Source organism: Puntigrus tetrazona, chromosome 1, assembly GCF_018831695.1.
Source record: "Puntigrus tetrazona isolate hp1 chromosome 1, ASM1883169v1, whole genome shotgun sequence".
NCBI classification, from domain to species: Eukaryota; Metazoa; Chordata; class Actinopteri; order Cypriniformes; family Cyprinidae; genus Puntigrus; species Puntigrus tetrazona.
Genome location: NC_056699.1, coordinates 9,688,388 through 9,705,684, shown reverse-complemented (window position 1 = coordinate 9,705,684; position 17,297 = coordinate 9,688,388). Strand labels below are relative to the sequence as shown.

Here is a 17,297-nt window from a genome sequence, read left to right as displayed (position 1 = left end):
TTTTTACTGAAATCCGCAATTTTTATTTAGACAACCAAAGCTTTGTTGTGACTTGTACAAATCAAATTTTCCATACGGTCTGAACGTGACATATTGACTATTTTTTTTGTTCTTCATAGATCTTGGGTCTATGCTTTAATGTACAGTAAGATTCCCTTTTTTTAACCACATCTTTTCAACAGCACTGGAAAAAAAAGTTGTCAACTTTACTTTTTCACAAATAATTAAAACGAAAAAGGAAGTAATACTGATTTATACATGATTTATTTAGAAGTTATGCACTCAACTTTAAGTTAAGAGTTTTAAATTACTATCCCTAATTATGAGCAATATGTATGAGTAAACAATAGTTCCACACAAACTTTAGCTACAGCCTATCTGGAAATGTATAATTTATTTATATGTAATTCAAATCAAAGCGTCTTCCCTTTTGAGACCCTGAAATGCAATAAGACAGGTTGTTAGACACAGATCGGTTTAAGAAAGGAATGGAAAATAACATTTATGCTAATGTTTCACAGACGATGAGCCAAGACAATAAACAAGGTGTGTTTTGGGTTTGCATTTCCTCCGTTTTACTGGCAAATCAAAACTAATTAACTCATTCTGCAGTGAAGCCTCTTGCAGTCTGCCTATTCAAATTCAATTAGAGCTAGAATTACTCAAAATAATCGTAACTGGCAAAACCTCTCTGGTATTTGATTTATTTAGCTTGATTCTAAATGGATTTCCAGTATCCTCCGTAACTGTCCTTTGGTTTACTGTTTCCCTTACCTCAAAAACAAAAATGCTGCATTCCAGAGCATCTATCACTGGCACCCTTTTCATCCTGCTGGTATGTGAAAGAAACTGACGAAAATATGCAAGCTGTCTTCATTGTTGCTGCATAGCAAACACATGACACTCAAATTAGTGCAGACGTATTTGGTTCATTCAAGGTAGAAAAACACACAAAACTAACTAGAAAACCCTTTCAATTACCACAAAGAGAGAAAAAAGAGAAGAAGTGCTTTCCATTTGTGTGCAATGCAGTGCTAAGCACAGATAAATTCAATGACTGTGCATTCACTTTTTATTAGGTTAAAGCAATGAATATAAATAAAAAATAAATGAATGTGTCTAAATATGGGATTTATAAATGTGAATGTTTAGGAGTGCAGTAAATTAAAAAAGTTGAAAATATGCAGGAAGGAATAGTACTTTAGAAAAAATGCAAATGTAATTTTGTTTAAACAATGATTGTATTACTTTATGTGAAGCATGGCACCATTTTAAAATTCTATCTGCTAGTCATAGACTCATATGTCTCTCTTTATCTTGCTGACCCCACTGGACAATAAATTATCCATGATAAAATATAAAATAGCACTTTCTACCATCCAGCATTGCCACTGTTGTTGTGGTTTTCCCAAACATTTGTGCTATTTTTAGAATTGCAGGAAAAATTATATTTATAATTATATTTGTAATATATAATGTACTGTAGCCACCAAAAAATGAAATTGTAAACAAAGAAAAATGTACTATTTTACCAATGCGCATTGATCCTTGGAATGGATACCTGGCAACCTAAGCACTGCTGAAGGATTAAGTGCGGGAGTACACTGCATGTGTCTAAAATGGCATACCATAGTAGGTATTTCTTTTGTATGAGTAATTACTTTACAACCATTAAATTGTACATTTAATACAATATGAACGTGTATAGCACAAATGAAATCTAGACATACTACATCTACGTTGTACTGGTTTTGTTAGTTAACTGCCATTCATAAATCCTCTCCCGTGGCCTCATGGCTCAGTAAAAGCTTGGATAAAATAATTTTGCCTGACGCAGTAGGTCATCTGGGTTCTTTTTGCCTACTATCTATGAATACTGAAGTCAGATATACCGTTTTTCATCTACTATATAGTAGGAAAGTACATGAGCGAACATAGAGAGAAGAAGAGTAAAGCAAATAAGGGAAAAAAGTAAGTAGGCTGGTAATAATGGAATTGAGAAAGTGATATGCATTTTAAGTCAACAGCTTGCTTATAGATCAGATTTTATAGCTGTGTCGGTGTAACACGGTGTAAGTTCTTTATATTTACTGTGTATCTTATGCAGTAAAAGGAGATAAGCATGTTTATAAATACTATAAAATAATAGTGTGATTTCACAAGTACAAGATGTTCCTGGATCAACATCAACAATGTTCCAATCAACCAATCAGTTGAGGGATAATTGTTCCGGAAATATCTATCTATTTCCCACTGATTTTAGGAATACATTTTGGGTAGATAGAATGTAGGTAGAAAGAATAATGCAAAGGAACAAAAAAGAATATGTTCTGAAAAAAAAAAATCAAGCTTCATTTTTTCCGATGTATTACCATGTTTGCCATTGTGATGGCTCAAACCATAGCACATTGTTAAAAATAGTTAGACAAAAAAAGAAGCAGAGATGAAATACTGTGATTTTCTATAATAAAGTTAATACAGTTTTTTAAAGGTTGTCATGATCTTTCTTACCATATTCTCCATTGTGGCAGCTCAAACCAGGGCATGTACAAAATTAATGCAAAGAAAGAAAAAGAGAAGAACATGTTTAGAAAAACTGATTTTCTAGACTAAAAGATTTATGCTATATACACTTTAACATATGCTATCCTGTTTGTTGATGTATTTCTATACAAAACATTCAGATTTGACTTTCTTATTGTGCTTCCATTATTGTGGATCAAACAGAAGCATGTAGATGGAAAGAGTCATGAAGCAGAAACAGAGAAGAAGGTCTTCAGGTATATAGTGCATTTCTATAATAAAAGGTTCATGCTTAAATTGAACATACGTTCAAACGATTTATATATTCATTAAAAAAATATTTTATAACTTTCATATTTCTCCAAGTTTGCCATTGTAACAGCTCAAAGCATGAATGTTTGACGTTAATATAAAGTTAAGAAATACATTGACGACATATAAGATTTTGATGCACACTGACATTTAATGCTGTTTTTAATGTATGCTACGCATTCAAACAAAGAATTTCAAAATGAGCTTGTTTGCTGTTTTTGCCACATTCATGACAGTGACATGAAGAAAGATATAGATATAAATATATATATATATATATATATATATATATATATATATATATATATATATATATATATATATATATATACACATTAACAATGCAATGAATATTTTATTTATTTCATATGAATCTCATCAAGTTAGTGTTTTTAAGCCTTTGACATTGATTTCAAAATGATAACTCAAGGCAGTAACAATTTAAACAGTGGGATATATTCTATTTGTAACCTTATGTTCAGATATTCTTTTTTAAAATAATGATTTTTTTGGATCATCAGTCATCAAAGCTAGGTAAATATTAGTCACAGACACTGAGATTTAACAAAGCTGATTACTAACTAAAAACTCCCACAGATAATGTTTTTAGGCCATTTCAAGTATTATTTTGAGGTTGGTTGATGTGGCTATATCTAAGTGGGTGAGTTATTTACTTTTTAAATCTTCTTTTTTGTCTTCCCATTATATTGTTATTTCAGATCTGTAATAGAGAACATTATATAGCCTATGATTAGCGAAAGGGAAACTCAAGAGGTGGGATTTATTGCATGAACCAATCACAGATGAAAAACCATCATATTTCATAAAATGGTGATGAAGGCATTGCTTCTTGATTATCTTTTAGTGTCTCTTAAGTCTCTTGAGACTTTTTATAACACATGCAATTTACTTTATACTCTCGTAAAAATTTTTTTTTATATATATTCTGTAATTTGTGTAGGCTATAAAATGCACAGGCCTAGTAAATAATGAAAGATGTGCATAATTTATTTAAAGTCATTGAAATAAAAGTGATTGGAAAAATAAGCTACAGTAGCTTGTTGTCCCACATATGCTAATGTAACATTTTAGTAGTCTTAATATATGCAAATTGCGTAACATTGACGCATACATGTTTGAAATAAAATCTCCTGAAATTCCTACAAAAATCCAGACGTGCTGCATGCACAAATCATGTTAGATACAATAAACGATTGTTACAGTGGTTTTGGGCAGCTCTGTGGCATCCATCAGCCTCCGCAGGAAAACAGCCCAAGACATGAGCCTTTCTCTCCCTCGCTTTGAGACGGGGTCAGAATCAATGTTCCTGCAGAACTTCTTGTACCTTCCTATTGAATCAGACACAGCGGATGAAGGCAGTGGCAGTGAAGATCGATCAGTCTGAGTCAGTAGGTAACAAACTTTCCCATCTGCAGAAAAACGTGTCTCTGAAATGAACTCGCGAATGATAGTAGGCGTCAATTAGCATGTTAAATTCTCAATTATGCACATCTGCAAATTTAGCAAAGGTTTGAACCTGTGTGAAATTCATTTCATGCATGAATGACAAACAACTCTGCTTTTCACAAGCTGTTAGATGCTAATGTCTGCCTTGTGGATTTACAGCGGATTTAATACAGTAGTGAATAGCATATAAGGCTACGTTTCTATTCAGCTCTCGAGCCCTCCGGGGAAGCTCATAAAAGATATCTTTTTTTTTTTTTTTTTTACGTTATTTATGAGTTTTTTGCCTTTATCGGATAGTGTAGAGAGACAGCAAAATTGATTTGCAAGGGAAGGAGAATAGGATTGGGATATAATGCATACCAGACCTGAACCAGCATCCATGTAAGCATTCTTGACAGCAAAGGGTAAAGCCTTATTTTCTGGGTTCTCAAAATGGTACCATCTTCTGTGATATCGGGCCTTTATTACATGACCTGGTAGATCTAAATGTCACTGTCTAGCTGAGTGAACACTGTACATTCAACACTATTAGGTTTAGGTTTATTGTATAGCGCCTTTCGCCATGCACGTAATTTCAAAGCGGTTTAAAAGATTATATTACTATATTGTGAAATGAATCATTGCCTTGATAGAGAATTACCCATTTTGTGGTACAACATTTCAGTCATATTGCCAACCTCCCAGTGAGATGATAGGAGGTTATTTCATTATTCTTATGCCACTTATGACTTTAATCTTTTGAATGAGTTTATCAAGAATAATTAAAACCATTAATTCAGATTCATTTATTTATTGATTTTGAAAGTCACATCATCAGTGTGGTTTTAATATTATATATGGAATAGTTTAGCATTTATTATATTACTATACTATTATATCATATTTTCAGTTTTCTTAAAAATAATCACTTTATTTATTTTTTCAGTTTAAGTAATTTTATTGCTTCTAATTAAACTCATTTTAGTATTTGCCAGTATATAATTTCAAATTTCCTTTTATTTATTTATTTGTAATGTACAATTTTGATAAAATGGTTGTTTCTTGAGAAACCTTCTTTGTAAGTGTAAGTAAACATTTATTTGCCAGTTAAATGGCTGCATTTGAAATACTGTTGGTTTTACATGAAGATAGATCAGTAACCCAAAATAGCCACTATTGCATTCAAATTTTTCAATTATTGTAGTATTCATAAATCCATGAATTCTTTATCACAAGTCTTAAAAATTAAACTGAAAAAGTTACATTCTGAGTGTTATGCTAGTATTATATACCACTGCAGCATTTATTATTAATTGGCTTTTTATATTTTCAGTTGTTATTTTTCCTTTTTTAATTAGTTATTGTTTTTCAAATATTTTCATTTTATTAGCTTTTTAAGCCTTTAAGCTTCAGCTTTCCATCCAATTTAGATTTTATTTCACCTTTGTATCAGTTACTGAAATCTTCACTGACTTATTTTTATTTGTGTGACAACAAGGCAGTGTCCTTTGTCTCTTTTTATATGATGCTGGTGCACAGGGGCGTTGCTATGGTTCCTGGGGCCCCTGGACAGTCTGTTCACTCGGACCCCCCCTCATGCTCACCTTCCGCAGGAATCGCGATCCGCGGCCCCCCCAAAAATTGCGTTTCTCCCTTGGGGGAGAACCCCTTCCTAGTCAGGCCCTTAGAATCGTTCTAACCCCCAAATGATGTGAAGCAAACCTTCACATTATTCATTTGCCAATTAAGTGAATGCATTTAAAATATTGTTGCACATACATAAAGATAATCAAATGTATCTACTATCAAATGTCCATTTACTTCAGTCTTCATAAAGACACGCTTTCAAAAATATGATTAAAATCGCGCGTTCTATAAATCACGCTGTTGGAGTGCTAACCTTACTCACACACTCCTGAATTCAATACCAAGTTTAAAGGAGGTCACAAATGAAACGCCGCTACTTACTCTTTCTTTTCTGCTCCCTTGCACCAGTCCAACTCCATTTCCCTTCATACCAGCATTTATTATAATGACTGGCTCGGAGGAGGTCTGTGTTTGTTTCTTGGCATGCAGGTGGGTGGCTATACATTCTCATGGGTACAATTTATCCTGGCACACAAGGCTTGGGTCCCTCCCAGTGAGGTCATGTTGTTTTCTTAGATCTGAGAAAGTAATCTCCCATTGTTTCTCTTCTATATGCAATTCCATTCGATCATGTGGAAAACTGGGCTCAGACTTGACAGCTACGGGGAATAGATGCAAATAACAGTCTTGAATCATTCGAGTTTTTCAGGCATTCTGTCACTGCGGTGACTCCTTGCCTTCCCAACAGGTCCCATGATGTGTGTGTGTCATTAGGACTGCCTATTAAACATGTCATCACAATGGCAGCACTAGAGCAGCCTGTCTCTTTGGTTATCACTGAAGCATGTCCACGCTAAGGCTGTGTGATGGGGTCCCTCAGCTCAGCGAACGCTACTGGCTGCATCATATCTGGCTGCCGTTAGCATTAGTCTCTAAAGACATGGGCTGCCGATGCCTTTTACAAAGGACATGCATTCATTTTAAACAATTAGAACTCTATCTATCTTATGTCGTGCGCTAAAATTGTGTGGGTCAATTTAATCAAATACGGCTAACTCATACTGACTCGGGTCGTTTTTGGTATCAAACCAAGCTCTATTTATAACGTCATTTGTTCACATCTAGGTCTTTCGTCAGGGAAAGTAGAACCAATGGAGTGCTTTAATGTGCCACATTTTAAGTGAAGGGGAGGAGAAATATTCTCTCCAGAGATTTCATGGATCATGAAAGTAGTTTGTTCCGGTTAAGCACTTTAATTAATTAATGATTAATTAGTGTTGATTTTACACTAAATTGAATCCAGATTTGGGAGTGAGGCCCTCTCATTGATTTTTATAACTCTCGGCCTTCAGTGTGTGTGTGTGTGTGTGTATGTGTGTCTGTGTGTATGTGAGAGGGAGACAGAAAAAGGGACAAAACAGGGGAAGTGTTTTATTTGGTATGTGAAAACTGTCATTATCATGTAATTTAGCCAATTAAGTTTATAAATTATAATTTATATAATCAGTTTTTTGACCGGCCTGAAGACTGTACACTACAGTACAAGTAATTATGTACATATCATATACATTGTATGTTAAGTCTGTTATTTGTTTTGGGGGCCACACTTGCATTGTCAAAACAGACCAAGAGTCACTCCGAGTCACGTCGGATGACCGACGAATTGAGATCCCAATATCCGACGTGGACGCCTCCGCTTCCCTTCTTCATATATATATATATATATATATATATATATATATATATATATATATATATATTTAATTTCAGTAATCGAATCGAATGAATTAGTGCCATCTTGTGTTCATTAATTAAAAATAATGTCAGTGTAGATGCCTATATATATATATATATATATATATATATATATATATATATATATATATATATACCCAATACTGTGTATTCCTTAGTTACTGAGAACAGTGTTCCCATATATAATTACTTATTTTATAGGTTTTGCATTTTGGGTATGTTACAATGCCATTGTATTCTTAGAATTGGTTCTGTTACAGTCTGTTACAGTTACAGTGCAATGTATCCTCCTCCTCTTTTTTTTTTTTTTTTTTTTACATTTTCCATTCCTATGGCAATGTTTGACCCTGTACAGTACAGTGCAATAGTTATTTAAGCCCATGTGCCTGTTCAAATCTTGTCCACATTTCACAAAACATCTGTAGATGAACCCAGAAGGTTAACACCTGCGCAACAACATAAATCACACCTTACAGTGTTAAAGTTGCTGTGCGTTTTACTAATTTGCAAACAAGTTGGCAAAAGAGAACTTTCCAAATTGCAGTAGCCCTTATTTAGCAACCTAAAATTCATGTTTGAAGTATGAAATGCATGAAACAAAAATGCGACAGTCAAGTAATGTTAAATACAGGCATTATTTTATACATAAATCCCGAAACATCATTAGGAAGATCCTGAGGGAACCCATAGCTCAAAACCACCAATTTTCTTGTAGGTTTTAGCACTACAAACTGAACTGCTCTATAAAACACACGCAGTGTTGCTCAGAGCCTACTTGGAAGTCCAGCAAAACATCAGTTAGCCAAGGGTCTCAGCGTCTGAAGTCCCCTTTGATTTGGGGAAGTGTGTGTGCGTGCATGTGTACCTATGTAATTACACTCTTTGAAACTTCAAAACATCCTGTTATTTGCAGTGTAAAAAGGGAAATATATAAATAAATAACAAGCCTTGCAATTAAATGTTACTTCCTCAAGTTATTTTCGGAGGACATGAGAGGGAAATGCAAATTGTGTTTATGAGTCCTGCAATTGTATTTTTTTTTTTTAATCCAGTTATCCCCTTGAGGATAAGTACTGAAAGTAAGATGACAGTGTGCTGGCAGCTATTAGAGTTTCATCCTGAGAATTCCTCTCTGCTGTGTGACACCACCTACTGTGACAGAATTAAACCGTAATGAGTTAATATCTTCTTGGCTTTTATTGAGGTTATGAGTCACCTGCATCGTAATGCTCATGTGATGCAACGTCCATGTCTGAACCAGGTGCGACTTGATTAAGGGATCCGAGAAAAATCCTCTTGAAACCTCTTTCAAGGTAAGGGCGGTTCACACTGACAGGCGATGTACCGTGTTCAGCTACTCGACTGCGGCATCCCATGAGCCTTCAGTCTTCTGCTTCCATTAGTAGTTACCACATGTAATTGCTCTTTTGTGTTAAATTCAATACTCATTGCAAATGAACAACTTTTGGTTGCTTTACCATAACAAACCACTGATAATTGATAATTGTGTTTTAGAAGACGTTCTTTCTATTATTGATGTATAATTATCTGATGTAAAAATGTGTTATTAATGTTTCTTGACTTCTTGTATTGTCTCATATTATTGACAACTGACTATTATAAATATTATAATATTAAATATAAATCATATCAGTGTGCAGCTTTACTTGTTTTTCTATGTGACCCTGGAACACTAAACTACCTGGGAAATCTGGAATCTGATTGTTCTTAGTAATGCATGTTATTAATCAAATATAGTTTTTTGATATATTTACTGTAGGTAATTTACAAAATATCTTCATGGAACATGATATTTACTTAATATTCCAATGATTTTTGGCATAAAAGAAAAAATTATAATTTTGACCCATACAATGCATTGTTGGATATTGATACAAAAATACCCATGCGAGTCAAATATCTGAAAATCCTAGAAACAAAATAAATTCAATTGAGAAGTACAGCAACTTCATAAGATATCAAGACTACATTATAGAATGCATCATTAATATAAGGTAGGTTTGTGGCTAAAATTATTTACTTTATGTTCATATTTTGAAAAGCAACCTTTGATTAACACTGCTTAATTTAAAATAAATAAATGCTCCTACTATTAATAGTCATTTATACAATAATAATACATTCCACAGAGAATCCTTTAAAAGATTCATTCTCTGACAGCAATATCTTACGCAGTGTTGCGCTGTATTATTTATTTATTTACAAAAATAGCTCATAAGAGGACGGAAAAATGATTTGACACTGTAAACTTGCATCACACCTCGTTAAAGCTTCCCGTCATCAGCGGAAACATCCGCTTAACCTGCATGCGTTGATGTGTCCACTCGCTCTGTACTAGTTACCTTTGTCTTCTGTCTGTTCAAATAGCTTCAAAATCCATCCTTTGAAGTACACAGGGCCAACAAATGGAGAAAGACACTAAGGGAACGGGGAGCTGGAGTTGCTTAAAGGCATTAGCAAAGGGAAGAAAAAGAAAAGAGAGGGAGAAAAAAAAAGTACAAATTGAATTGCCATCTCTTCTCTACTCAAATGAAGGATGGAGTGGTGGCCGTTAATGTCCTTCGACAGCTAAAGAGGAATTACTGCCAGCTTGAATTTTCTCAATTGTAATGCTGCTGTTGGTTCTGATTTGATGCCAAATACCCTCTTTTCATATTTGCTTGAAGCTACTAATTCAACTGAGCGTCAACAACAGCGCTGCCATCATCACTATAATGTCTAGCTGTGCGGCGCCATGCGCTTACGTTTGCGTGGCACATGAAAAATGGAATTTCTGTGGATTATAAATCATTATCAACGCACACAAATAATCATTTCTCTATTAAATCGATTTTCGAAAATAGAACCCGCACGCCATGTGCATTAGCAAACATTTTTAATGTTTTGATCACTATGCTCAACTAATTTATTTTATTAATTGAGATTTAAGTATAGTATTAGCACATTTAAAGTAAACACATTTTCGCTCTTAACACAAAAAGGCTTCTTAGGTGGCTAAATTATGCCGCGTTATAGACGTCAAACGGTGAGATAAATTATTTGAAGCTTACAAGCACTAATTAAACGCTTTTTGACAACCAATAAAACAAACAGAAAAAAGTTTTAATGAAGTAGATGCAGCAATAAATGTGTATTAGAAGCTTCAGTTGGGTTGACATTATTGTCTATGATGACAGCTAATTTAGATTACATCCTTTAAGGAAATCTTTGCTTCCGAGAAAAATGTCATGGACGTTATCACCCAGTTCTCTTGTTTGAAGTTAAATAAATATGTTAGTTCTGATATTGGAACGAATTTAATTGGATCGGTGGTAGCCGAGTTGGTTTTAATAAAGAAGATTATAAATCCCTTTCACGACCTGCCCAAAATAAAAAGGGAAAAAATCTAATATTTGAATATTCCTTCACAGATTTGAAAAGAGAGAGAGAAGGGAAGAAAGCGAGTGATAAGGAGAAAAAAAAATTAACTGAAGGGGACAAAAAGAGGACACAATCTGCTGAGGCGTGCACAACGGCCTCAAGAGAGGTATCATAAATGGCAATAACAAATAACAGCCACACACACACACACACACACACACACACACACACACACACACACACACACACACACACAGATGAATACACTCTCATGCACATGTACGCTTTTCTTCCCACAAAACCTTCAGGACTCAATTTGCAATTAAAAAACTGGTCATATAGGCAAGAAATCATTTCATTTGCCTTCAATTGATACACACAGCCTTTTAGACAGTTCACGGCAGTGGGTAATAGATTAGTTTATTTATCTTAGGTCACACATGCAGTGCGTTACAGTCAAACTGTAGTCGAATTCATACGCAGAGCTCCAGAAGAATGGCAGCTTTTTTCTTCCATGACATGATCTTATTTAATCAGGAAGCTGAAAAATAGTGAGATGGAAAAAAAAGAAGAGTGTCAAAGATGAAATGTTCGCTGACTGGAAGTGATTTCATCTAATCATTATGAAAAGATTTCTTTAGACTAAAAAAGGTCATTCGCTGGAGTCTGTTGCAACCACAGTTGCTGTACATTTAAATGCATTCTATTTGATTCATTAGCTAGTGTTCTGCCTAGGCTGATGTACATGAACACTACATCAAGTAAAAGGGATGTTCCAGTTAGAATATATCTCAGTGCTTTTAAAGGAATCTTATGTAAACAAAACATTCATGCCTACTTCTATTTACTGACTCATTTTTCATTCAGTGAAACTTGTGAAGACTTTGATGGCTTTTCTTTTCTCCAAACACTGACTATATAGTAACATATCCTTGATTCAACTTGCTTAACAAACTTTGAACAAGAGTTGACAGCTGAAAATAATAAAAAAAAATAAATACATATATATTATTTATTACAAATGCCCAAAGTTTGTGGAGCAAGTTGAATATATATAAAACAAATTGCAAGTTGAATATATATATATATATATATATATATATATATATATATATATATATATATATATATATATATATATATATATATATATATATATATAATTTGTTATATAAATAACAAATTCAGTGCTACAAGAGTGAGTTTTAACAGTCATAGATCTTACCTAAAGAAAATGCTTACCTGTAAGGATAACCATGATATTTTGATCTGAAGATGGACAGAAGAAAGCTAAAGAAGAACACCACTAAACCAAGTCCAACAAGACAGATAACTGTAAAAACAGAAAAACAAAAGCACAGTGAGTGTCACTCTCTTAATGAGCTGAATAATGCTTACATTGATGAAACTTAATTAGTATGCTACAATGCTATTCTATAATGGGATTAAGGCATTGGTGAAAATCGCTTTTCATGAACTTTGATCTAAGAGCTAATCCCAAACAGCCATCTTAAATTAAGCCATTACTAATGAATGAAACAATAATCGCTACTTAAATGCTTAGAAAACATGCCGAGTAAGCTGCTTTGTCCCTTAGATGAGATAGTGTCCAAAATTTGATAACCTGCTGAATCACATTATGTGAAGCCATAAACATTGCACTTGAAGAGAGAGAGAGAAGAGAGAGAGAGAGAGAGAGAGAGAGAGAGAGAGAGAGAGAGAGAGAGAGAGAGAGAGAGATAAGAGATTTCATCAAGAAAAATAAAATAATCTATAATATTGCATGCATCCAGAGAATTTAACATCTTAACAAGTTTATAGAATGCAATTGGCATTGTATGTGTTTTGTTTTCCAGATCCATTGAAGTTCATCAAATGTAAAATTTTCAAATATCAATTTGACGAGCTGTTCATATGAAGAAGATATTACAAGATGTTTTTATAAGATTTCAAAAAAATATGAAAATGGAAAACGTATTGATCCCTTACTCCCAATGCCCTGATATTCCCAAGGGTTCTTGCTAAAGTTATTTTCGTTCTTCAGTTATGGGCTAAAAAGGTATGCAAGCAACGGTATACAGGCAGTAAACATTCAGATAAAATTCTGGTGCTTGATTTGTGGCACATTAAAGAAAAATCTAAGAAAAACTTTTGGTAACACTTCTTTTTGTAATATATATATTCACTATTAACTAATGGTTTTCCCTCAGTAAACTAATTTAATGGATTTACAATATGGTCATGCAAAATAAAGCGTTACTCTATGCTACGTAAAAACTAATAAACAGCAAATATACTAGTAATACATGCTAATAAGCAGCTAGTTAAATTTGTGTAATGTTACCTAACGTTCCCAAGTGTTACCTTATTTGTTATATATTTTTGTCTATCCACTGGTTTTATAGACAAGACTTCAGACTCGGACTAAACTGCTTGTCTGGGCTATTTCAACTGAACGAAACTTGTACTGAGTGGTCTTAAAATTGGTCAGATTCATTGTTTTGCCTTAAGATACAGTTATGGTTTTATCTAAGGCATATTCATAAAAGACACTTAAATGTCCTAACTCTACTATGGCATAATTCTGGCTTAACCTACACCCTGTCTGTGAAACCGGGCCTATCTTTTCTATATCAATATGAGATGTGTTGAATGGGTGAATTGTCAGAGTCAGACACCAATGCTAAAACGCAAAAATAGATGGTCTCATGATAATAAAACCTAAACAACTGAAGCACAAAGATAAACAGGCCAGATAAATCACTTCAATTTGATCAAACCACCATGGACATTTTTGGAGAGAAGAGTAGGATGCAGATTCCCTCCTCCAACTCTAATGCAACTGGCAGATGTTCTGCTAGACAACCTTTAACCGGAGACTACTCAGAAATTGTATATTCTAAGAACTTGTATTAAAGGCAAGTTGCGGTAAATCACCTTAAATGATCATTTCCCAGGTGTTTACATTATTTCGTAGATTTTTTTGTTTGGGGTATAGAGAAGAAAGTTATGGGTTCTTTAAAAGCACAATATGGCTCCCAAAAGGCTGTGTGTGCGTGGGAGAAGTCAGCGTGTAAGTAGTAAACATATTAAAGAGTGAAGCAGTGGCAGCTGCTGTTTAGCTGAATGAGAAGCTAATCAGAGCTTAATCAAAGTGTGTTAACCTCCTCAAAAGAGGGGCACCTCCAATTACACCACACCGCCAGCACTGTTCCTCTCTAGATTAGTCATCCAGAAACACCCTCTTATCCTGGGATCACACCCTCAGAATACACACACACCGAGCTTTTAATTTAAAGTTTCAGTATCTACTGAACTTCCCCGAAGACTTGTTTTCAAGGCTTCATGCGACAGCGTTTACTCTGAGACCTTGATGTTCTCGAGCCTATTATCATTTCCCTGACACGTTACACAAGCTTTCCCAGAAGACACGCCATAGTAGCCGCAAAAAGGACTCTGCATTGTGCAAAAATGACAAACATGACTAACTGAGATGTGACATTTAAAAGCTGTTAAACATTTATTTTCAGGGTCGTCCGTGTTGCAGGGTAACTAATGTGATGTTGCGGAATAACGGAGCACTGGTGCAATCACATTTGGCTGACTTTCCTACAACTGCATGGAGCAGCTTGCCGTAAATGTTTTGGAGGGGAAAGTGGGGTTTGAAACTAAGCGTCGCTACTCTGACAGTCTTCATTTGGCATCTTCTTATTTTAAATGCTTCGAGTCAGTGTGTTTCCATGACGACCGCTGGGTTTGATCAACCACTCACTGTGCAAGTATTCTTATTCTGCAGAGTAGCAATTAACATTTTAAGTCACCAGAGGTTTATTTTGCAGCCTTGCAAATGTACTTACTCTTTTAGACAGAAGTAAAAGTGAGAAAGGTCCCAAATTATACCAAAGGACTTATTTTTGGCTTTAGAATGGGACAAAGTCAACGGGATCCAATGTTGGTTTAGACACTAAAATATCTACTGGGTTCCACACAGGTTTGGAATGACATAAGTAGTGATAGAACTTATATTTTTGGATAAACTATGCATCACTAAATAAAATGCTTAATAAAATGCATTGGAAGTGCATTCTTGGTTGTCTTTATCAGCGCTGCTAACATATTATTGTAGCCCAGTTTGTGGTCATTTTTTTCAGTTTGCGGTTACAGTGTTAATAGACTTAAGCCATTTCTATATTTTGAGCAACTGAAAAAAGCACAAATGTCAGGGCATGTCAAAACTTCTCCAGACCCCCAAAACACCCTCAGACCCAAGAGAGTTAAATAGATAGATATGTTTTTTTAAAGGCCGAGGTGAATGAGCTTGGGTTTAAAAAAGGACCACTGGTGTAAATTAATACTCCATGAAAAATAAGATTTGCACGCATATAAGTTTTGGTTGTTGATCTGATCTGAACTGATATGTTTATCATGGTAACATACAGTTTGTTACACTGCAGCATTTTTATTAACACATGCCAAACATCTGGACCACCTATCTATTGCAAATCCAGCAGATAGGCCTCCTGTTGTGAACAGTTTGAAAGCACACCCTTTCACCTTGTTTTTATCCTTTGAATACACATCTGCCTCTTGAACTAATCATTCATAACTTTTGTGTTGCAAAACATCGAAACTGTCACTCTTCGCTAGCTTTTGCACTAGTTTTTACTAGGGAGTGTTTTATTTTCTCCCTAATGGCACTGCATACAATAGTTTGCCTTTGGCTATGTATTAAATATCATTTTTATGATGATGAGCCTAATAAGATACTCCATCTACTTTCTTTGCAAATGCATTTAATGCTGCATAATGGGCTATTCCCTCTAAACTGTGTGTCCCAAATGCATTAATATTCTTTATGAATGCATGTTAAAGAATATCCTGAGCTAAATTCTAGCAAGAGCATCTGTAGCACAAAAATAAAAATTGGCTCAATAATGTCGGCTACTTAAATTGTAAACAGTAAGTTGTTGACAGACATGTACTTAAAAGTCTATGAAGCAACCACGGTCTGCCACAGACATCTAGTGACTAATTGCCATCTGCTGTTTGAACCAATGGTGCAAGTTTTGGGGCGGGGCTATCTGTTTATCTGACCAGTGATAGATTCGGGAGCTGCTTGAAAACAATCAGTTCCTCTATAATTACACACTTAAATTGTACTTAACTTGAATATTAGTTTAATTATCGGAGCTCTTTCAGTGATTGAGTATTTTGTGTACTGAGCAAAACAAAAACAGACAGGCAGTGGATAGGATTTTTCTGCATTTAGGTCGACTTTTCTAACCCCGTTGAAAAAAAAAGTCAATTTCTATTATAGTCTCACAAAGTGTTGCATTACTCAAGCATTTTACAGTGTATTGTTATGACTGGTGCAAACAGTATTTATTTTTTTCTGATAGGTAAGGACCTGCATACAAGCTGACTGCCTTGATGTGATCCATCAATGCGATTGTGCTGTTAGTCCTATAGCTTCACCATTTATTATCAGCAAATGCTTTTGTACATGCATAAAGAATAAGATCTGCTGTACATGGTGTAAAACGCCAAACAAACAAACCTTACAGGATTAAGGTTCTACATTACAGTATAGTTTCTGTATGACACCTGACACTGTTCGAAATGTTTATTAACCAAGAACCAATTAGGTTTAAGCTACAGTAGACTTCAGCAATAGTAAATTGGGATATTTTGTAACCTACTGTATTTTCAATGAAAATGCATTGTTATAAATATTGATATATAGGCAAAGTGTTTTCATATTTCCACATGTAAATGAGCTTTGCAGCAAAACCATTTGAAATAAAGGTAACACTATAATAATTACACCCTATGAATCATCAGTTCATGCTTGATAAGGCATTGTTCCAAAATTATTATACATTAGTAAGCAGTTTACAAGTGCATTTATAAATGCCTTCTTCTTGAGCATATATATAATGTTTAATAATTGTAGTTTTTTTTATACTTTATTAATAATCAGTTTATTGTTTCTAAATTATTACGTTATTTACAAACCATTTATTTTGGAGTTGCGAGTGTTTAATAAGATAATTTGGAAAATCCAAGTAAATGATTAATAATTTACTTAAATGTACATTATTAAATCATATTATTTAGACACACGATGATGGTTGCTCAGTGTGTTAATAAATGCTTTATTAACACATGTTCCTGCTCTTGTTCATGATTAAGTCAGGTAGTAATAAAACATTCAGTAGTTGCCATCCATCTATTTTTGTGAGCTCATCTAAAGTGAGGACTATTTATACCTTGTAAAGCATTTACGAAGGAGA

At 34.3% G+C, this 17,297-nt stretch overlaps 1 protein-coding gene across 1 annotated transcript in view; it reads right to left on the bottom strand.

Annotated features, from left to right (window-relative positions):
* Window positions 1-11,398: 11,398 nt before the first annotated feature.
* Window positions 11,399-17,297, bottom strand: part of tusc3 (tumor suppressor candidate 3) — a 60,568-nt gene continuing 54,669 nt past the window's right edge. The window contains exons 9-10 of the mRNA XM_043231599.1: window positions 12,247-12,337; window positions 11,399-11,545 (exon numbers count right to left, since the gene is read on the bottom strand). Coding sequence (XP_043087534.1) covers window positions 11,530-11,545; window positions 12,247-12,337 — 107 coding nt within the window. The 3' untranslated portion in view covers window positions 11,399-11,529. The remainder of the gene's footprint in view (window positions 11,546-12,246; window positions 12,338-17,297) is intronic.